Source organism: Oncorhynchus mykiss, chromosome 13 (assembly GCF_013265735.2).
Source record: "Oncorhynchus mykiss isolate Arlee chromosome 13, USDA_OmykA_1.1, whole genome shotgun sequence".
NCBI lineage: Eukaryota > Metazoa > Chordata > Actinopteri > Salmoniformes > Salmonidae > Oncorhynchus > Oncorhynchus mykiss.
The window spans coordinates 22,554,422-22,570,702 of NC_048577.1; the positions used below are offsets into that span (position 1 = coordinate 22,554,422).

Here is a 16,281-nt window from a genome sequence, read left to right on the forward strand (position 1 = left end):
ATATTCTACGTCTTGTTGTCGTTAATGTATGAACTTCAGGGTTGATCCGAATGGTTGATAGAACTGGTGAATGGGACAGGCCCCAAGATCGAGTTGTGAAATGGATGTCTCAGCTTCCCATTATTATGATAGCATCAGATCATATGTCTCAATCAATGTTTAAAAAAAAAGAGGAAGGTGTGAAGAAATAAGAGCCATCTGTGTAAAGGAAGGTACAGATGCAAACAATTCATATCTAGGCTAGATGAACAAATCAGAACCAAGCATGTATTTGCATTTCATATACAAAGAAAGAGCAGGCAAGTGGGTGGGACATTTGAAGACGTCCCCTTGTTCCTCTCTGGCGCTTTCAAAATCATTGAGTGAACTGACACACTTCCTGTGTGACAACGTCGCAGACTTGACAACGGTTTTATTTACCTAAACCATACACGTGAAGTGGTCCTGAGAATTTTATGAGGAGATTTCACTCCAAGCAGCGGAGGAATCTAACAATACTCTGCTTTTCAGGACAAGGGGCCAGTAAAAGCCATTAAGAACCTGACAGAGGGCGTGGGATGATTTGAGGGAAAGTAAAAAGAGAACTCTTGAATAGGATGTCAAGGGGAAGAAGGGGAGAGGTGAGAGAGCAGCGAGACCAGTCAGAATACTAAAATACATGAAGAAAAAAAACAGAGTTAGTGACACTGTGAAAGGAAGCAACCGTTGAGTGTGAGAGGTTGAGGGCGTGAAGACTCACAGCAAAGGAACTACACACGAAGCAGTCAGACTGATGTTGCCGGATCACGTTTTGGAACATAGAAATCAACAACAACAAAAAGAATCAAGAAAGAAAAACAAGTAATGTCCAGATTATTAGTCACCCTAAGTGATTACATTTTGAGGGGACCTTAAGTAGGGAGGTAAAGACAATTTACTCCATTCTTGAAAACAGTGAGAGGAGCAAGCTAAAAACAAAAGATACTCACAAATACCAAGATGAAAATGGGCACAAACCAGGAGGCTGAATCTGAGCCAGAAGCGAAACAGATTGCAGAGGAGACGGGCCCCACAGAGGAGGAGAAGGAGACACCTGCTGAGCATCCTCAAGACGTCCCTCCTCCTGAGGACATCGACCCTCTCAACACCTACAAGTGGCACACTGGAGCCAAGGCAGCAACCCTCGACGGGACGAGAGGAGATGGTGGAGTCACAGCATCAACAACAATAGAGAAGGTGGAGAAGACCTCCACCACCAGATGGAGTAACAAGATGCAGAACTGGCGGAAAGCCCTGAGCGAGGATCCCGGGGAAAGAGCCTCAACCGTTGGACGAGGAGGGGAGACCCCCAGGCTGGAGAAGAACCCTGCCTCCAGGAAGAACCCCTTCAGAAGGGCCCAGTCTGAGCCTCCAGGGTCGCTGTTCACTACCCAGTCCCCCTCCTCTTCAGCCCAGGCAACATCGGGACCGGGGGCAAGCGCAGTGGCACCGGAACCATCCCTCGCGGACACGCCACAGAAAGGGGGCGGAGGGGCACTGTTCAGGAAGTACATACGCACCGTCTCGCAGAAGCTCAAGAGGCCCCGGCTGCTGGGCAGAAACAGCACCCCGACCCTCCTACAAGGTGAAGGCACAGAATGCACACCATAAGCGGATTGCCTTGTTATCTGAATGCGCACCTAGCGTCACACATGACAGTGCCATGTTCTTTCTTCTGGTTTTTAAGACGTCCTACATCGCTGTATGTCAACCATTTTGAGTACAGTTTTAAATTCTAGGTTTGAATTTGTATAGTTTAGTTAGTCTCTCGATTTCAGTCTAGTTTAGATTTTCCATCATTTTCCTTCAGTGAAATGCTGACATCTGGTGTTGTATACCACGCATTTAGTGTGCGTCTAAGAACCCATGATGAAGGTAGACATGGTTAGAAAGCATTTTACTCGTTAAAGAAGCAAGTTTGCACAAAGCCAAAAGCATTATACTCAACCATACGGTCAGAGACCATTTTGAGTGGGCTTTTCAGACAGTCTATTCGCGTTGGAGACTAGAATAAACCGGAAGATACAGATATGGATGAAAAAAACGACATGATTTAGGAGAAGTTAATACAGCCATACTTAGACTAGAAAACAAACTGACACAGGATGTGCGAGAGTTGTGGTTGTTATAGATGGGGAGTGAGGAGGGGCAGAGAAGATAGCATCAAAACAACAACTACAAACCAGAAATGGGAGTGGCCATGTGCATGTGTGTCAGATAACAACATCATGCCATAATTACTCCGAATGAAAAACATCCAAGGGTCAGCGTGTGCACTCAATTACCCCACCCCCAGAATGACCATTGCTGGTTTCCTTAGACTATACTGTAATTAGGAAAACTCAATGTCAGGCACAGAAATAGAGTATTGTTAAAAAGAACCGTGTCCAATCACAGAGACACGACTAGGGTCATCAAAATGAGTCAAATTAGTGGCATCTATTGTAGACCATGTCATGCAACTGTAGTTAGTTGTGTCACACAGACAGTTCAAATAAAAAAGGCCAGGATTTCAAGTGACTATTGGAGTGATCTGGTCATTCTGTACTGATCTAGTGTGCTGTCGTCATGGTGTGTGTGTGTATAGATGCGGGTGGGAGCGGGCTTGCAGCTGCGTCCCTAGAGCTAGCCAGGCTGTCATGGGCCCCTCCCCAGGACGTCCCTGTTTGGGACATCAACAACTGTGTCCTGGAGGACGGACAGATCCTCATCACCCCAGAGGAAGAGGTACACGACACAGACCAACAACACTGAAAATGACACAACAACACTTAGCAATGCACTTCCATTATTAAACAACATGGAGTCAATACAACCTTGAAGCGTTGCATTTAACAGTTAGTACTATTGCTGGGAGCACTGCACTCTCAATGGAAACTCACACTGGACTGTATGAAGTTGATAGTCATGGTTTCTCTCTAGGTTACTATGTGAGTGTGCATCTCTTCTACTCCCTCTCTCAGCCAATGATGTGGACCCGGAACCGAGTCAGCAGCTGCCTGTTAAACCTCAGCATGCAGAACCTGGCAGATGTCAACATGGGTCAGTACTACAATACTGCCTCATGGTCTTAGACAGTAGGAGTGTTTCCTATGAATGGGGGTTCCTAGAACTGTGCTCAATACCTTGATTTCTCGAATAGCTTTCCCAACGTCAACATCAGAGACACAAAGGAGATACAACAGTGAAGTCCATTTTCTCATCCAAATGGTTGATCCTCAGAAATACAGACAGAGCAAGACTGAGTTCAGGGATGTCTTTGCGAGGACAACATCCATTCGGCAGCATCACAACCACTAGAGAGTCTAGCAGAGTAACGGTAGAGCAGGCACAGAGGAAATAGCTGACGTGATTATGCTTTCGAGTGGCTTTCAAATTGTTTCCTCAAAAATTTGGGGGGTAGATACCATCGCATCTGTGTGTTCCAGAAGACCAGTCAGGGCTGGTTGAGAAGAAGCAGTGTCGGTAGCGTGGCTTCTCTCGTTCATGTTACTTTTATTAGTATTCGATTGTGGACTTAGTCCGGCTATATAATATTAGATACCGATTAGTTCTATGTGATGCCTACATTGGCGAGGCCCATTTGGTGAAGAGAGGAGAACCATGAGAGGTTGAAGCAGTGTTCACTCTTAAGTGTGATTAGGAGAAGCGGGTTGGACAGATCTCTCGCCCTCTCTCAATGATGGGATTTAGACGCTGGATTGCATGTGGAGGCACATTGGGTAAGCAAAGGGTTAGATAGAAGTTTATTTGTACGGTCACAATTGCTATTGATTCAGACAAATATTTCACTTGGTTATGTCTATGACAAGGGGAATATCAACAAAGGTGAATTTTTAACGAACGCTCTGAAGAAAAGTGATGTACTGTATGATGGTTTTAGTTACTACCATAGGTAAATGTATTCTTTTAGCCCAAAAAGTGTCACAATGGGCCTCCCGGGTGGCGCAGTGGTCTAAGGCACTGCATCGCAGCGCTAGCTGTGCCACCAGAGACTCTGGGTTCGAGCTCAGGCTCTGTCGCACCCGGCCGCGACCAGGAGGTCCGTGGGGCGGCGCACAATTGGCCCAGCGTCGTCCGGGTTAGGGAGGGTTTGGCCGGCAGGGATATCCTTGTCTCATCGCGCACTAGCGACTTCTATGGCGGGCCGGGCGCAGTGCAAGCTGACCAGGTCCCCAGGTGTACGGTGTTTCCTCCGAAACATTGGTGCGGCTGGCTTCCAGGTTGGATGTGCGTTGTGTCAAGAAGCACTGCGGCTAGGTTGGGTTGTGTTTCGGAGGACGCATGGCTCTCGACCTTCGTCTCTCCCGAGTCCATAAGGGAGTTTCAGCGATGAGGCAAGACTAACTACCAATTGGGGAGAAAAAAGTGGTAATAAAAAAAAAGTGTCTCAAGTGTTGTTTTATTGACGTGGCTGATTTTCTGCCCTGCAGTGGTACTCAGGGTTTTAGTAGTCTCTAAACTAAGTTAATCAATGTCTGAAATGAAGGCTGCACGTGCAAGGTTCCGGCCCTGTCTCGGCCACTAGACAAAAGCAATATCCGGTGTGTGACTGTCAGAACACTTATCAATGGTTGACTCATTCTGACACGGAGCCTAGTCATCCCTCAACCTTCTTACGTTAGACATGTCTTACTGTTGGAGAGACTTAAAGCTAAAGGTGGTTATCAATAGGATTTCAAAGCCAGTGTATTAATGTTCAGTTATACAGTACACGTACTGTTCTAGGTTAGTTATTCAAACTCAGTCTGAATAATCTCCAGCCTTGCAGCATCATCTATTGTGAGCAGTTGTTTGTTCGGTCTTCAGAGGAAATGCAGAGAGGGGGAAATTACTACACTTCCCCTGGTGGTTTCAGAGGACTGCAATTTCGTTTGGGGAGATTAGAATAACCACTGGTTGTCTCTCCACAATGGTTTCCAAATGAACAGGGAAATGTACACACATACATATGTAAGACGTGAGTGATATGTAACAAGATACACAGTAGGTCTCCAGATGAAGCAACAATAACAGAGACAACCCACAATGCCCACTTCCCGCCCAAGACGCTCTGATAAAAGGTTGCCATTTTTTTCAAAGGGAGGGGAGGGATCACGCCAAGCCAAAACTGTGTTTACATGTTTACATGCTAACTATGTGTATCTCCTGGACCTGCAGAATGCAGCCCTGACCACATGGCCCCCACTGGAGGCCCCAGACTGAAGGGCCAAGATGGAGGAGTGAGGGTGAGCACTGCATACTCCACAGATAAAACACTGTTATTACATGATTCATAACAGCTCTGGATTTCCTGAGGATTCTGTATGACTCAGGGCCTGCTAATCAGTATGCCCCTGGGGATGAATTGAACTTCATCAACCCATCTCTCCCTGCTCCCTCTTTAATTGTCTTCTTCCTGCCCTCTGTCTCAAGGGGCTGATCAAGCGGCGTTTCTATGGTGGAGCCATGCGAAAGAGCAATACCCAGTTAAACACCGTTGGGTTGAACAAAGGGAGCAGGTATGTGGTCAGTCTCATAGTGCTCTTGGTGTGCAAGGCAGGCTGTTCCTCCTTGACTCCTCTCGTCTCCTCCTCCCTGTCTGTTCAGCAGGCTCCATGGCTCACGGGAGTCCGTGTCCATCCCAGTCAGCGCTGCAGGAAACCTGGATCTGAGCGCAGACACCAGTACGGTCATCAGGCCTGTACACAGCTCCATCCTAGGGGAGAAGTACTGCTTTGAGGTAGAGCTGACCTTTGACCTGTAACACCTGCATTGCTTGCTGTTTGGGGTTTTAGGCTGGGATTCTGTACAGCATTTTGTGACATCAGCTGATGTAAGAAGGGCTTTATTAATACATTTTATTGAAATTTGATTGAACTTCTATATTCGTCCCATGTCTTAAAAGTGATTTGACCAGGTTCATGTTAAATACTGCCCAACAACATATTTTCTTCACTCTGTCCTGTCATGTATTGACTGCTGGCAATTTCCGCCTTCATATTGATGTCCTAGGTGATAAACTCAGAGAACAACCACTGTTTTGGGTGCACCTCAGCTGCTGAGCGGGACCGCTGGATAGAGGACCTGAGACGGGCTGCTCAGCCAAATAAGGTAAAGAAACTATTTAAAAATATTCATCTTCTATACCGATTAAAGGAGAAGTTTGCTTTGGTTGTAAATTTATTTTTACATTTTATTTATGTAAATGGTATGTTACAGAAGGGTCCAGACACCTTTGTTACTGCACTTGTCTTTGAGAAACATATCCCAAACAGCAAATCATTTGCTCATCCTTGTAGTACATTATGGGGGCCCCGAAAAATCAAACAAAGGCTCCAAAAACACCCAAATACGTCCTTTTAGGAACAGCAAATCTCCCAGTGTAGTGATGCAGGTCTTTAAATGTTGTACACATGAAATTGTCACTCCAAAGTTGATCCGCAACGTTATATTCCCTTTTGTGTGACTGAAGTGGTTTCCCCGATCCAGCTGTTCCATTCTTCATGTAGCCTGCTTCTACAGGTAACTGCCAACACAAATGGTCTTAATAGGGCGTTGGGCCACCACGAGCCGCCAGAACAGCTTCAATGCGCCTTGGCATAGATTCTACAAGTGTCTGGAACATGCTTTCAATATACAGTACTTTGTGTCCCTCATAAGTGTCTTGTATTTCATTTTGGCAGTTACTTATAGAATGGAGAGGAACCACTAGAGTCACAAAATGGAATATTACAAAATAAATTGATATTTTTGTACAAAAGAAAACGTATCCTTTAATGTATGCCACATTGCCATGATATCCTAGGAATCCATATTGTGTACTCACTGATTGATGTTCTAACATGTTCCGTCTCCGTTAGGACAACTGTGAGCGGACAGAGAACTCCCTCAGTCTGTGGGTGAACGAGGCCAAGGACTTGCTCCCCAAGAGGCGATACTACTGCGAGCTGCACCTGGACGGCACCCTGTTCGCCCGAACCAGCAGCCGAGCCGTGGGCAAGTCTTCCCATCACTCCAGCTTGGTTGGTGATGGATCCTCTGGTGGGGTGCTCGGGGGCAGCGGCGGGGGGGTCGGAGGCTGCCAGCTGTTCTGGGGAGAGTTTTTTGAGCTGGACAACTTGCCGTCGGTCTCCCAGATCACCCTGCACCTCTTCCGCGATGAGGAGCCCAAGAAGAAGCGTCACTCCCGGGATGAGTCCACCCTGCATCCCCTTGGCAGTGTGGCCATATCCCTGGCCGACATCCGTGGAAGGGCCTTCCAGGAGAAGTGGCACCCGATTATTCCCTACAAGGCGTCTGGTGCCGGAGGGACGAAGGAGCAACTGGGGCCCCAAGCGTCGCTCCGTGTCAAGGCCCGCTTTCAAAACCTGCAGGTGCTGCCCATCGAGAGGTATAAGGAGTTTGCAGAGTTTGTGACAGTGGACTATGTGGGCATGTGCAGGAACCTGCAGCCACTGCTGTCAGTCAGGAAGAAGGAGGAACTAGCCGGGGCACTGGTCCACGTCTTGCAAAGCATTGGCAAGGCCAAGGTAAGCAAAACAAAGGGGTGACCGCTGCTTCATGATAAGCATTTAAAGTAGACCTTTACAATAGTCAGCTATTCATAACTTGCTAAAAGCGCTTATTCTGTGTGTTTATGTTCCAGGAGTTCCTTATCGAGTTGGGTAGTGCAGAGGTGGAGCGCCTTGGGGAGAAAGAGGCGTTGATCTTCAGGGAGAACACGCTGGCCACCAAGGCCATTGATGAGTACATGAAGCTGGTGGGCCAGAAGTACCTCATCGACACCCTGGGTAAGGAATATCTGTGGAAATACAATGTTTCGCCCTGGGTAACAGTGGATCTGTTTTAACACTTTTTGTAGACCTTCCTCTAAGAAACTGTTATGGAAAACTGTGCCATTGGTCTTCTTACAGGGGACTTCATCACTCGACTGTATGCCTCAGTAGAGAGCTGTGAAGTGGACCCTCTCAAATGCCCCGCCTCTGAGCTGTCAAACAACCAGCGGCACCTGAAGGAGAGCTGTGAGGAGGCAGTGCAGAAAATCACTGAGATGCACGGGTGAGGGACAAAGAGACCTGATGGGAAACAATGTATAAAGATAGGAAATGGGGATAGCAGTCTTAGCCAGAAGAATGCTATCAAATGAATGCCGATTCATATTCACTCACAGGAAATACTAGGCTGCATTGACCGCTCTCGCCACCGTTTCTCTCACAGGTCTTTCCCTGAAGAGCTGAACAGGATCTTCTCCAGCTGGGTGGAGCTGTGCGAGGAGCAGGGACGACCTGAAATTGGCCAGCGCCTCATCTCTGCCTCGCTTTTCCTCCGTTTTCTGTGTCCCGCCATCCTCAGCCCCTCCCTGTTTGGTCTGACACAGCCCTACCCGGAGCCGGCCACCCTGCGCACCCTCACCTTCACCGCCAAGGTCATCCAGAACCTGGCCAACTTCACCCTGTGAGTGTGTGGGGCTTCATCTCTGTCTGCACCCCATCATCATTCATCCATGGATCCATGGATACCAACCTTAGAGATGAGCTACTAGATACATTACATAATATACCCGCAAAACATCTGACACAATGATGGAAATAATACACTTGACGCTCATTTAAATTTTTTTAACTATGTGGTCCAAGTCAATCATTTATTTTACCATTTTTATTTCACCTTTATTTAACCAGGTAAGCTAGTTGAGAACAAGTTCTCATTTACAACTCCGACCTGGCCAAGATAAAGCAAAGCAGTGCGACAAACAACACAGAATTACATGGAATAAACAAGCATACAGTCAATAACACAATAGAAAAAAACCAAGTCTATATACAGTGTGTGCAAATGGTATGAGGAGGTAACAGTAGGCCACAGTAGCAAAGTAAGTACAATTTAGCAGATTAACACTGGAGTGATAGATGCGCAGATGATGGTGTGTAAGTAGTGATACTGGTGTGCAAAAGCGCAGCAAAGTAAATAAAAACAATATGGGGATGAGGTAGGTAGATTGGGTGGGTGGGTGGGCTATTTACAGATGGACTATGTACAGCTGCAGTGATCGGTTAGCTGCTCAGATAGCTGATGTTTAAAGTTAGTGAGGGAAATGTAAGTCTCTAGCTTCAGCGATTTTTGCAATTCGTTTAAGTCACTGGCAGCAGAGAACTGGAAGAAAAGGCGGCCAAAGAGGTGTTGGCTTTGGGAATGACCAGTGAGATTTACCTGCTGGAGCGCGTGCTACGGGTGGGTGTTGTTATCGTGACCAGTGAGCTGAGATAAGGCGGAGCTTTACCTAGCAGAGACTTATAGATAACTTGGAGTCAGTGGGTCTGGCGACGAATATGTAGCGAGGGCCAGCCGACTAGAGCGTACAGGTCACAGTGGTGGGTGGTATAAGGCGCATTGGTAACAAAACGGATGGCACTGTGATAGACTACATCCGATTTGCTGAGTAGAGTATTGGAAGCTATTTTGTAGATGACATGGCCGAAGTCAAGGATCAGTAGGATAGTCAGTTTTACTAGGGTAAGTTTGGCGGCGTGAGTGGAGGCTTTGTTGCGAAATAGAAAGACGATTCTAGATTTGATTTTAGATTGGAGATGTTTGATATCAGTCTGGAAGGAGAGTTTGCAGTCTAGCCAGACACCTAGGTATTTATAGTTGTCCACGTATTCTAGGTCAGAACCGTCCAGAGTAGTGATGCTAGTCGGGCGGGAAGGGTGCGGGCAGCGAACGGTTGAAAAGCATGCATTTGGTTTTGCTAGCATTTAAGAGCAGTTGGAGGCCGCAGAAGGAGTGTTGTATGGCATTGAAGCTCGTTGGGAGGTTAGTTAACACCGTGTCCAAAGAAGGGCCAGATGTATACAGAATGGTGTCGTCTGCGTAGAGGTGGATCAGGGAATCACTCGCAGCAAGAGCGACATCGTTGATATATACAGAGGAAAGAGTCGGTCCGAGAACACTGAACTCTGTCTGCGAAGTAGTTGGTGAACCAGGCGAGGCAGTCATTTGAGAAACCAAGGCTATTGAGTCTGCCGATAAGAATAAACATCTTCTTTCCCAAACCAGTCGTTCCCTCCTCCAACACTAACCCATTCCCCATGCTCTTCCATTAACAGGTTTGGGGAGAAGGAGGAGTACATGCTGTTCATGAATGACTTCCTGCAGCAGCACTGGGAGAGGATGAGGTGCTTCCTTCAGACAGTGTCCAGCCCAGACATAGAGATCCCAATGACATCCTTCGATGGCTATGTTGACTTGCCTCTGCGTCTGGCTGTCCTACATAGCCTGCTGGTCGACATAATTTCCCCAATGAAGCAGGTAGGCATAAATCAACTGAATCAAAGGCAAAGGTTATGCTATGACATTCTTGTACTCCTGCTACCAGTCACTTTTCAGCCCTGTTTACATGTATATCCGCCTATCGCGCCTACACTGACACTCTTGCTGTAACGAAGACGCAGGGAGTTAGGAAACAAGTGCAGTGTGAGTTTAATGATAACAAAACATGGAACAAGAAGCATCTTACAAGGAAATAGAAACAATACTACCTGAAAGACTGACAGAAAGAGTGCTAGATAAATGGTAAGTAATCGAGGTAGTAATGAAGTCCAGGTGTGACTGACAACGCTGGCCAGGGGGACGGCCACAAGGGCGAGGAGTGGGCTCGTCCGGAAGGTGAGACTGTACTCCGCAGAGGTACCTTGCAGGAGTTGGAGTAGTTGCCCTCCGGTAGATGGTCGAAGACCGCCCTGAACAGAGCCATGAACCCCTCGTAGGAACCCAGCTCATCCTCTCCTCTCTCCCAGACGGCCATAGCCCACTCCAACACCCGCCCAGTCAGCAGAGAAGAGAGGGGGAGAGGGAGTAGACCTGACACTTGCGTGCACACACACACGCGCACACCCACCCACCCACCCAACCACCCACCTCCACTTATGCTGCTGCCACTGTTTACTATTATTATTTATCCTGCTACCAGTCACTTTCTCATAATCCCTGCCTACATGTTCATATCTACCTCAAATACTGCAGTTGTACTATAGTTTCTACCAGCATGTCACGTGTGCCACCAGAGGAAGAAAAAAAAATACTTGAGACCATTTTTACTCCACACACAGAGACGCGTACAAAGCTGATTATATCCTCCTGATTCCTGCTTAAAAGCAAGAACTCAAGCAGAAAGTATCCGTGACTCGCTCAATACAGAAGTGGTCAGATGACGCGGATGCTAAGCTACAGGACTGTTTTGCAAGCACAGACTGGAACATGTTTCAGGAGTGGGTACTTAGTCCCCCCATGTACTCCCTGTTCACCCACGACTGCGTGGGCACACACACACACACACACACACACACTTGACTCCAACAAGACAATGGTGGTAGGCCTGATCTCCGAAAACAATGAGACAGCCTATAGGGAGGAGGTTAGAGACCTGGCTGTGTGGACAACAACCTCTCCCTCAACGTGATCAAGACAAAGGAGCTGATCGTGGACTACAGGAAAAGGCGGGCCAAGAACAACCCCATTCACACCGACGGGGCTGTAGTGGAGCAGGTTGTGAGCTTCAAGTTCCTTGGAGTCTACATCTAACAACCTATCATGGTCCAAGCACACCGAGACAGTCGTGAAGAGGGCATGACAAAACCTATTCCCCCTCAGGAGACTGAAAAGATTTGGCATGGGTCCTCAGATCCTCAAAAAGTTCTACAGCTGCACCATCGAGAGCATCACCGCTTGGTATGGCAACTTATCGGCAACCGTCAGCAAGGCGCTACATAGGGTAGAGCGTACAGCCCAGTGCATCACTGGGGCCAATCTTCCTGCCATCCAGGACCTCTATACCATGCGGGGTCAGAGGAATGCCCTAAAAATGGTCAAAGACTCCAGCCACCCAAGTCATAGACTGTGCTCTCTGCTACTGTAAGGCAACTCTAGGTCTAAAAGGTTCCTAAACAGCTTATATCCCCAAGCCATAAGACTGCTAAACAGTTCAATCCAATAGCTACTCTGACTATTTGCATTGACCCCATTTTATACGCTGCTGCTACGCGCAGTTTATTATCTATTTACATGTACATTAACTCCATCTGTACACCCGCACATTGACTCTGTACCGGTACCCCCTGGATAAAGCCTTGTTATTGTTATTTTATTGTGTTACTTTTTATTTTGATTATTTTTGTAGCAAATATTTCCTAACTTACTTGAAAAAAAACTGTATTGTTAAGGGCTTGTAAGTAAGCATTTCACGTTAAGGTCTACACGTGTTGTATTTGGCACATGTGACAAATACTGTTTGATTTGATATTGAATACTGCAGTGTTGGGTAGTGCTTGGAAATTAGGCATTTCGCTGTGTGTGACAAATGTGGCAAATCAAACTTTAAACGAAGCTGAAACCTCCCATGGTAAGGTTTAGTGGTAGCTAACATGCTGTTCATATCTCTTCCTCAGGACACCATAGACAAATTGCACCCTCTGCCTTCAATCCTGAACCAGATTACAGAATCTCTGGGCCCAGATGCTCTACGGATTACTGTTAGCAGGTGAGGTTGGCGAGTGCACTTCAGCATGTGCACCCTATGTGTATTGCACATAAGCACTTTTGTAGACCTACTTGTGTGCGTACATAGTTTCAATCTTTTTTACGTCTCGCTTCATTGTCGCAATTTTTCTTTTTCACAACAGCAACATTGGTCATTCCAAGCCGACCTACGTGCCCCCTAAAGACGTGGGCAAGTACAGCCCTCTGCACAACTCCCTGCAGCAGCTGCCTATGGATGTGAAGGGCAGCCAGCGGAAAGAAAGTTTCCAGGGGGTCAAGCGAGACAGGATGAGTGCCAGAGAGAGGAAGCCAGTATCCAGGACCCAGAGTGCTCCGCACAGACGGCAGATGGACCACAAACAGCAACTGAGGAGACAGAGCAGCACTGAAAATCTGCCGCCGGAGGACCAAGAGTCAGAGCAGGAAGCCAACCCTCCACTTGACATTTCATCACCACAGAACGTGAGTTTGGAAATCTTGGTCATGTGGTTTCAATTGTCAACATTCAATCTTATGTTGACATTATCCTCATGAAGTACATGGTTCATAGTCATAACCTTGCATTGCCATGTGGTTGTTCTGCTGAGAGTCGATGGGTGGGAGGAGTGATTGAATCTCACGAAAGCATCCCCTCTTCTTGTGTCAGAGTGTCGGCGTAAAGGCTCCTCCTGCTCCAGTGCCTTGGATCAAAGTGTCCCAGAGCAAGGAGACATGCGAGAGGAAGGTAGAGAATGAAGAGATCAACCTACTGGACAGGGTGGGTTCATCTTCATATTATTTATCATCCAGTAACGCTGGCTCCTTCCTCTTTCGCATTGATTACGTCAGCTCATCAAAGAAATACTGCAATGATGAAACTGCTTGATCACCATGATGTTGATTTGTGATTTAACCAGCATGCACAGGAGCTGTCGGAGCTCCGCCTGGGGCTGGAGCAGGTGACAGAGAGTGAGCTGGAGATGGCCAAGCGGCTGGAGGACTTCATTGTCCAAAGTCAAGATCAGAATGCAGTCTTGTTGGCTGAGGTTAACGAACTGCGCAATCATCTGGCTGTCCGTGAGGAACAGCTCGCTAGCGCCACTTTCAGGTGAGACAGTGGAGTAAAAGGGACAGATCGAAATGTCATGAAATTACATTCACAACCTTTCAAATGAATGAGTTGATTTGGTTTGAAGATGAACTAAAATGCAATTGTTAATCGGCGTCATAGGCTGGGGGTTATCGAGGAGGAGAGGGAGGAGGATGAGAGGAAGCTGAACGTCGCCGTGGCAGCAGCTGAGCGAATGAACGTGCTGGTAAGACTGGAGACATCTACCACAATCATTAAGATAAAGATGAGTTATGACGAGTGTTTAGGCTACATATTAATTTTCAATTTCTCTTACTTGCCCACGTCTTTAGGGGGCACGTAGGTCGGCTTAGAATGACCAATGTTGCTGTTGTGAAAAATAAAAATCGCAACAATGAAGCGAGACGTAACATGACTTGAAAAGCCAAACTAAATGTAGCCGTTTGTTGCTGTGTGTTCTCAGGAGGAGCAGTTTGCAGATCTGCTGAAGGACAGGCACCAGCTCAGTGGAGACTACACCGGTGACCAGAGCAACACACAGTACCCTGGGATCGGGGCCAATCATGTCAACAGCATCTGAAGTCAGGCTGGCAGCACAGAGTTGTAATATAGACATATGCCTAGTTTAGTCCCCATAGCTTTCACGTTCTTCCAAATACAAACCCCCCCCAGAATTATGTTGTTTTGCCTGATGGGTGGCTTACTTTCAGAAATTGAGATACTGTATGATGCTTTTCTCATGATAAAACTGAGTAAATGTATGCATGAATCTTATCCTGTGTCCAATTGAAAAAACAGAAATGAACTAAAAAGTCACAGGTATGCTAAACCTGTTTAACATTGCACTTACTGTGTACACTGCACTTGAAATATTTGTGGAACATTAGTTGATTTGACAGGAACAGACTGATCGAATTTGAGTGTAGAAACCTCAACATCAATGATAGCCTACGGCAAGAACAATTTCCCTCTCTGCAGTTTAACAAAATGAATGTAAGGATACCACACCTTGATATGTAATTAAATACATCGTTGTCCTCTTTTGATTCACCACTTCTTAGAATGTTGTCCATTTTCCACACCATTTTGAATGCAGATATACCATTTCTGTGAACTTAATTAAATAAAAACTTGAATAAAACAATGTACCGTTCAGCGTTTATGTGAACTTGTGTTGTGTGTGACTATGTGGTCTACTTGGTAAGAATGACTGAATTACTATTGCTAAATAACTAAATAAACTGATATGAATGTCCATGAGTCAGAGAATAGTTGAATTGGTTTATTGGAGAGTATGTGCAGTTATTCTCCGTATACCCACTTTTTTTTATGGGCATTGTGTATACTCACTTCTTAATCCCCACTGGTGCGTATCAAAGTAGTGTAGTGGAGGTATACGCTGTATCTATTAATGAGGCTGATGAAACAGATCAGAATGTCTAACTTATAAAAGTTGATATAGTATTATTTCTTCACATTTTAAGCGCAGCAATGAACACCTGGCAGTAGGCATACGGACAAACGTTCCCAAATGCAATTTGCGGGAAAACGCGTTCTAAATTCGCACCGCACATGTAAGCGGTTTCATGGACAGAGACGAAATATATGTTCGAAATTTATGAAGAAAAGGGTTCTAAAGATGCAACAACTATCCTGGGTTGCTAATATGACTAGGATAATGCCTTTTGCCACTAGACAATTAAATAAAGATTATTTGAAAAGCCAATAGAACAGGAGAGCGCATATGAAGAAGTCTTAAATTAAGTCTAACCATGTTTCTATGGTGGGATTTTGGCTATAGGCTACTTTGAAGCAAGTTAAGACATGCCTCATAATATGAAGTAAAACGTCCAGGTTTCAAACAATTAAGGAACAGGACAAATATAGCTATGCTAATGATAGGCCTAACCGTCTTCTGGTAAAGATATCATCTGGTAAAGAGATCTTCTGTTGAATCTGACAATTAATCTTGATGATTGTACAGTCGTGTCAAATAACACTGAAGGACCTCGGCGTTACTCTGGAACCTGATCTCTCTTTTGACGAACATATCAAGACTGTTTCAAGGACAGCTTTTTTCCCCAGCTACGTAACATTGCAAAAATCATAAACTTTCTGTCCAAAAATTATGCAGAAAAATGATCACAACAGACAAAGATATATAGTTAAGCAAACTTTACTAGGCATGTTGTCAACCAGCACATTAACAAAGTAAGTAACAACTGGTTTCCGTTTCCTGTGCAACATCAATATGAGTAACGTCAATATTGCTACATGTTCTCTTTTTTTTTACAACAAAGGCAGACTCCACCTAACTTTGGCTTGTAGTCCATGTCTGCAATAAACTGGAATGTGAACTGAATGTTTGTTTACTGTCTCTGACTGTCCATTAATTATTATTATTTTTTACCTTCACACAAATTCATTCAGGTGCATAGGTCTTCGGGTGGCTCTACCAGACCTTGTATGGGGAGTGTTGATTACATCAGGAGTTGCTTGACCTGAGATGTTTGGATCGTCTTGTTGAGGTGCAGCGTCCGCCTCTAGGTTGTGTTCCGCACCCTGCTGGGCGTCAGCTGGTGCTCTGTTTACCGGGTCTGTGCCAGGCTCCTCAACAGTGGAGAAATCCTCCCCCATTTCTCTGCTCTTCCTCAGGTGTCGCCTGTTCCTCCTGAAGT

General features: G+C 46.0%; 1 protein-coding gene across 4 annotated transcripts; it reads left to right on the forward strand.

The window, feature by feature from the left end:
- Positions 1–240: 240 nt before the first annotated feature.
- LOC110485964 (ras GTPase-activating protein nGAP) lies at positions 241–14,387 on the forward strand. 4 transcript variants are annotated; one of them, XM_021557229.2, is made up of 18 exons: positions 241–1,603; positions 2,606–2,745; positions 2,982–3,060; positions 5,179–5,246; positions 5,434–5,519; positions 5,608–5,740; positions 6,013–6,111; positions 6,861–7,529; positions 7,646–7,790; positions 7,914–8,058; positions 8,218–8,454; positions 10,107–10,308; positions 12,444–12,535; positions 12,678–12,996; positions 13,181–13,291; positions 13,431–13,621; positions 13,745–13,829; positions 14,067–14,387. In XM_021557229.2, the coding sequence occupies exons 1-18, from the start codon at positions 979–981 to the stop codon at positions 14,181–14,183; spliced, it is 3,543 nt and encodes a 1,180-aa protein (XP_021412904.2). In that variant the 5' UTR covers positions 241–978; the 3' UTR covers positions 14,184–14,387. The 4 variants fall into 4 exon arrangements, with proteins under 4 accessions (XP_021412904.2, XP_021412905.2, XP_021412907.2 ...); XM_021557230.2 differs by having other exon boundaries at positions 5,611–5,740; XM_021557232.2 differs by lacking the exons at positions 241–1,603; positions 2,606–2,745; positions 2,982–3,060 and adding an exon at positions 3,429–3,740 and having other exon boundaries at positions 5,611–5,740.
- Positions 14,388–16,281: the final 1,894 nt, after the last annotated feature.

Bases quoted from the DNA above. Each gene is read 5' to 3' on its own strand.
- LOC110485964 (XM_021557229.2), top strand. From the start codon at position 979: ATGAAAATGGGCACAAACCAGGAGGCTGAATCTGAGCCAGAAGCGAAA. The intron at 7,791-7,913 runs GTAAGGAATATC...GTCTTCTTACAG, and splicing joins GTACCTCATCGACACCCTGG to GGGACTTCATCACTCGACTG. The intron at 10,309-12,443 runs GTAGGCATAAAT...TCTCTTCCTCAG, and splicing joins TAATTTCCCCAATGAAGCAG to GACACCATAGACAAATTGCA.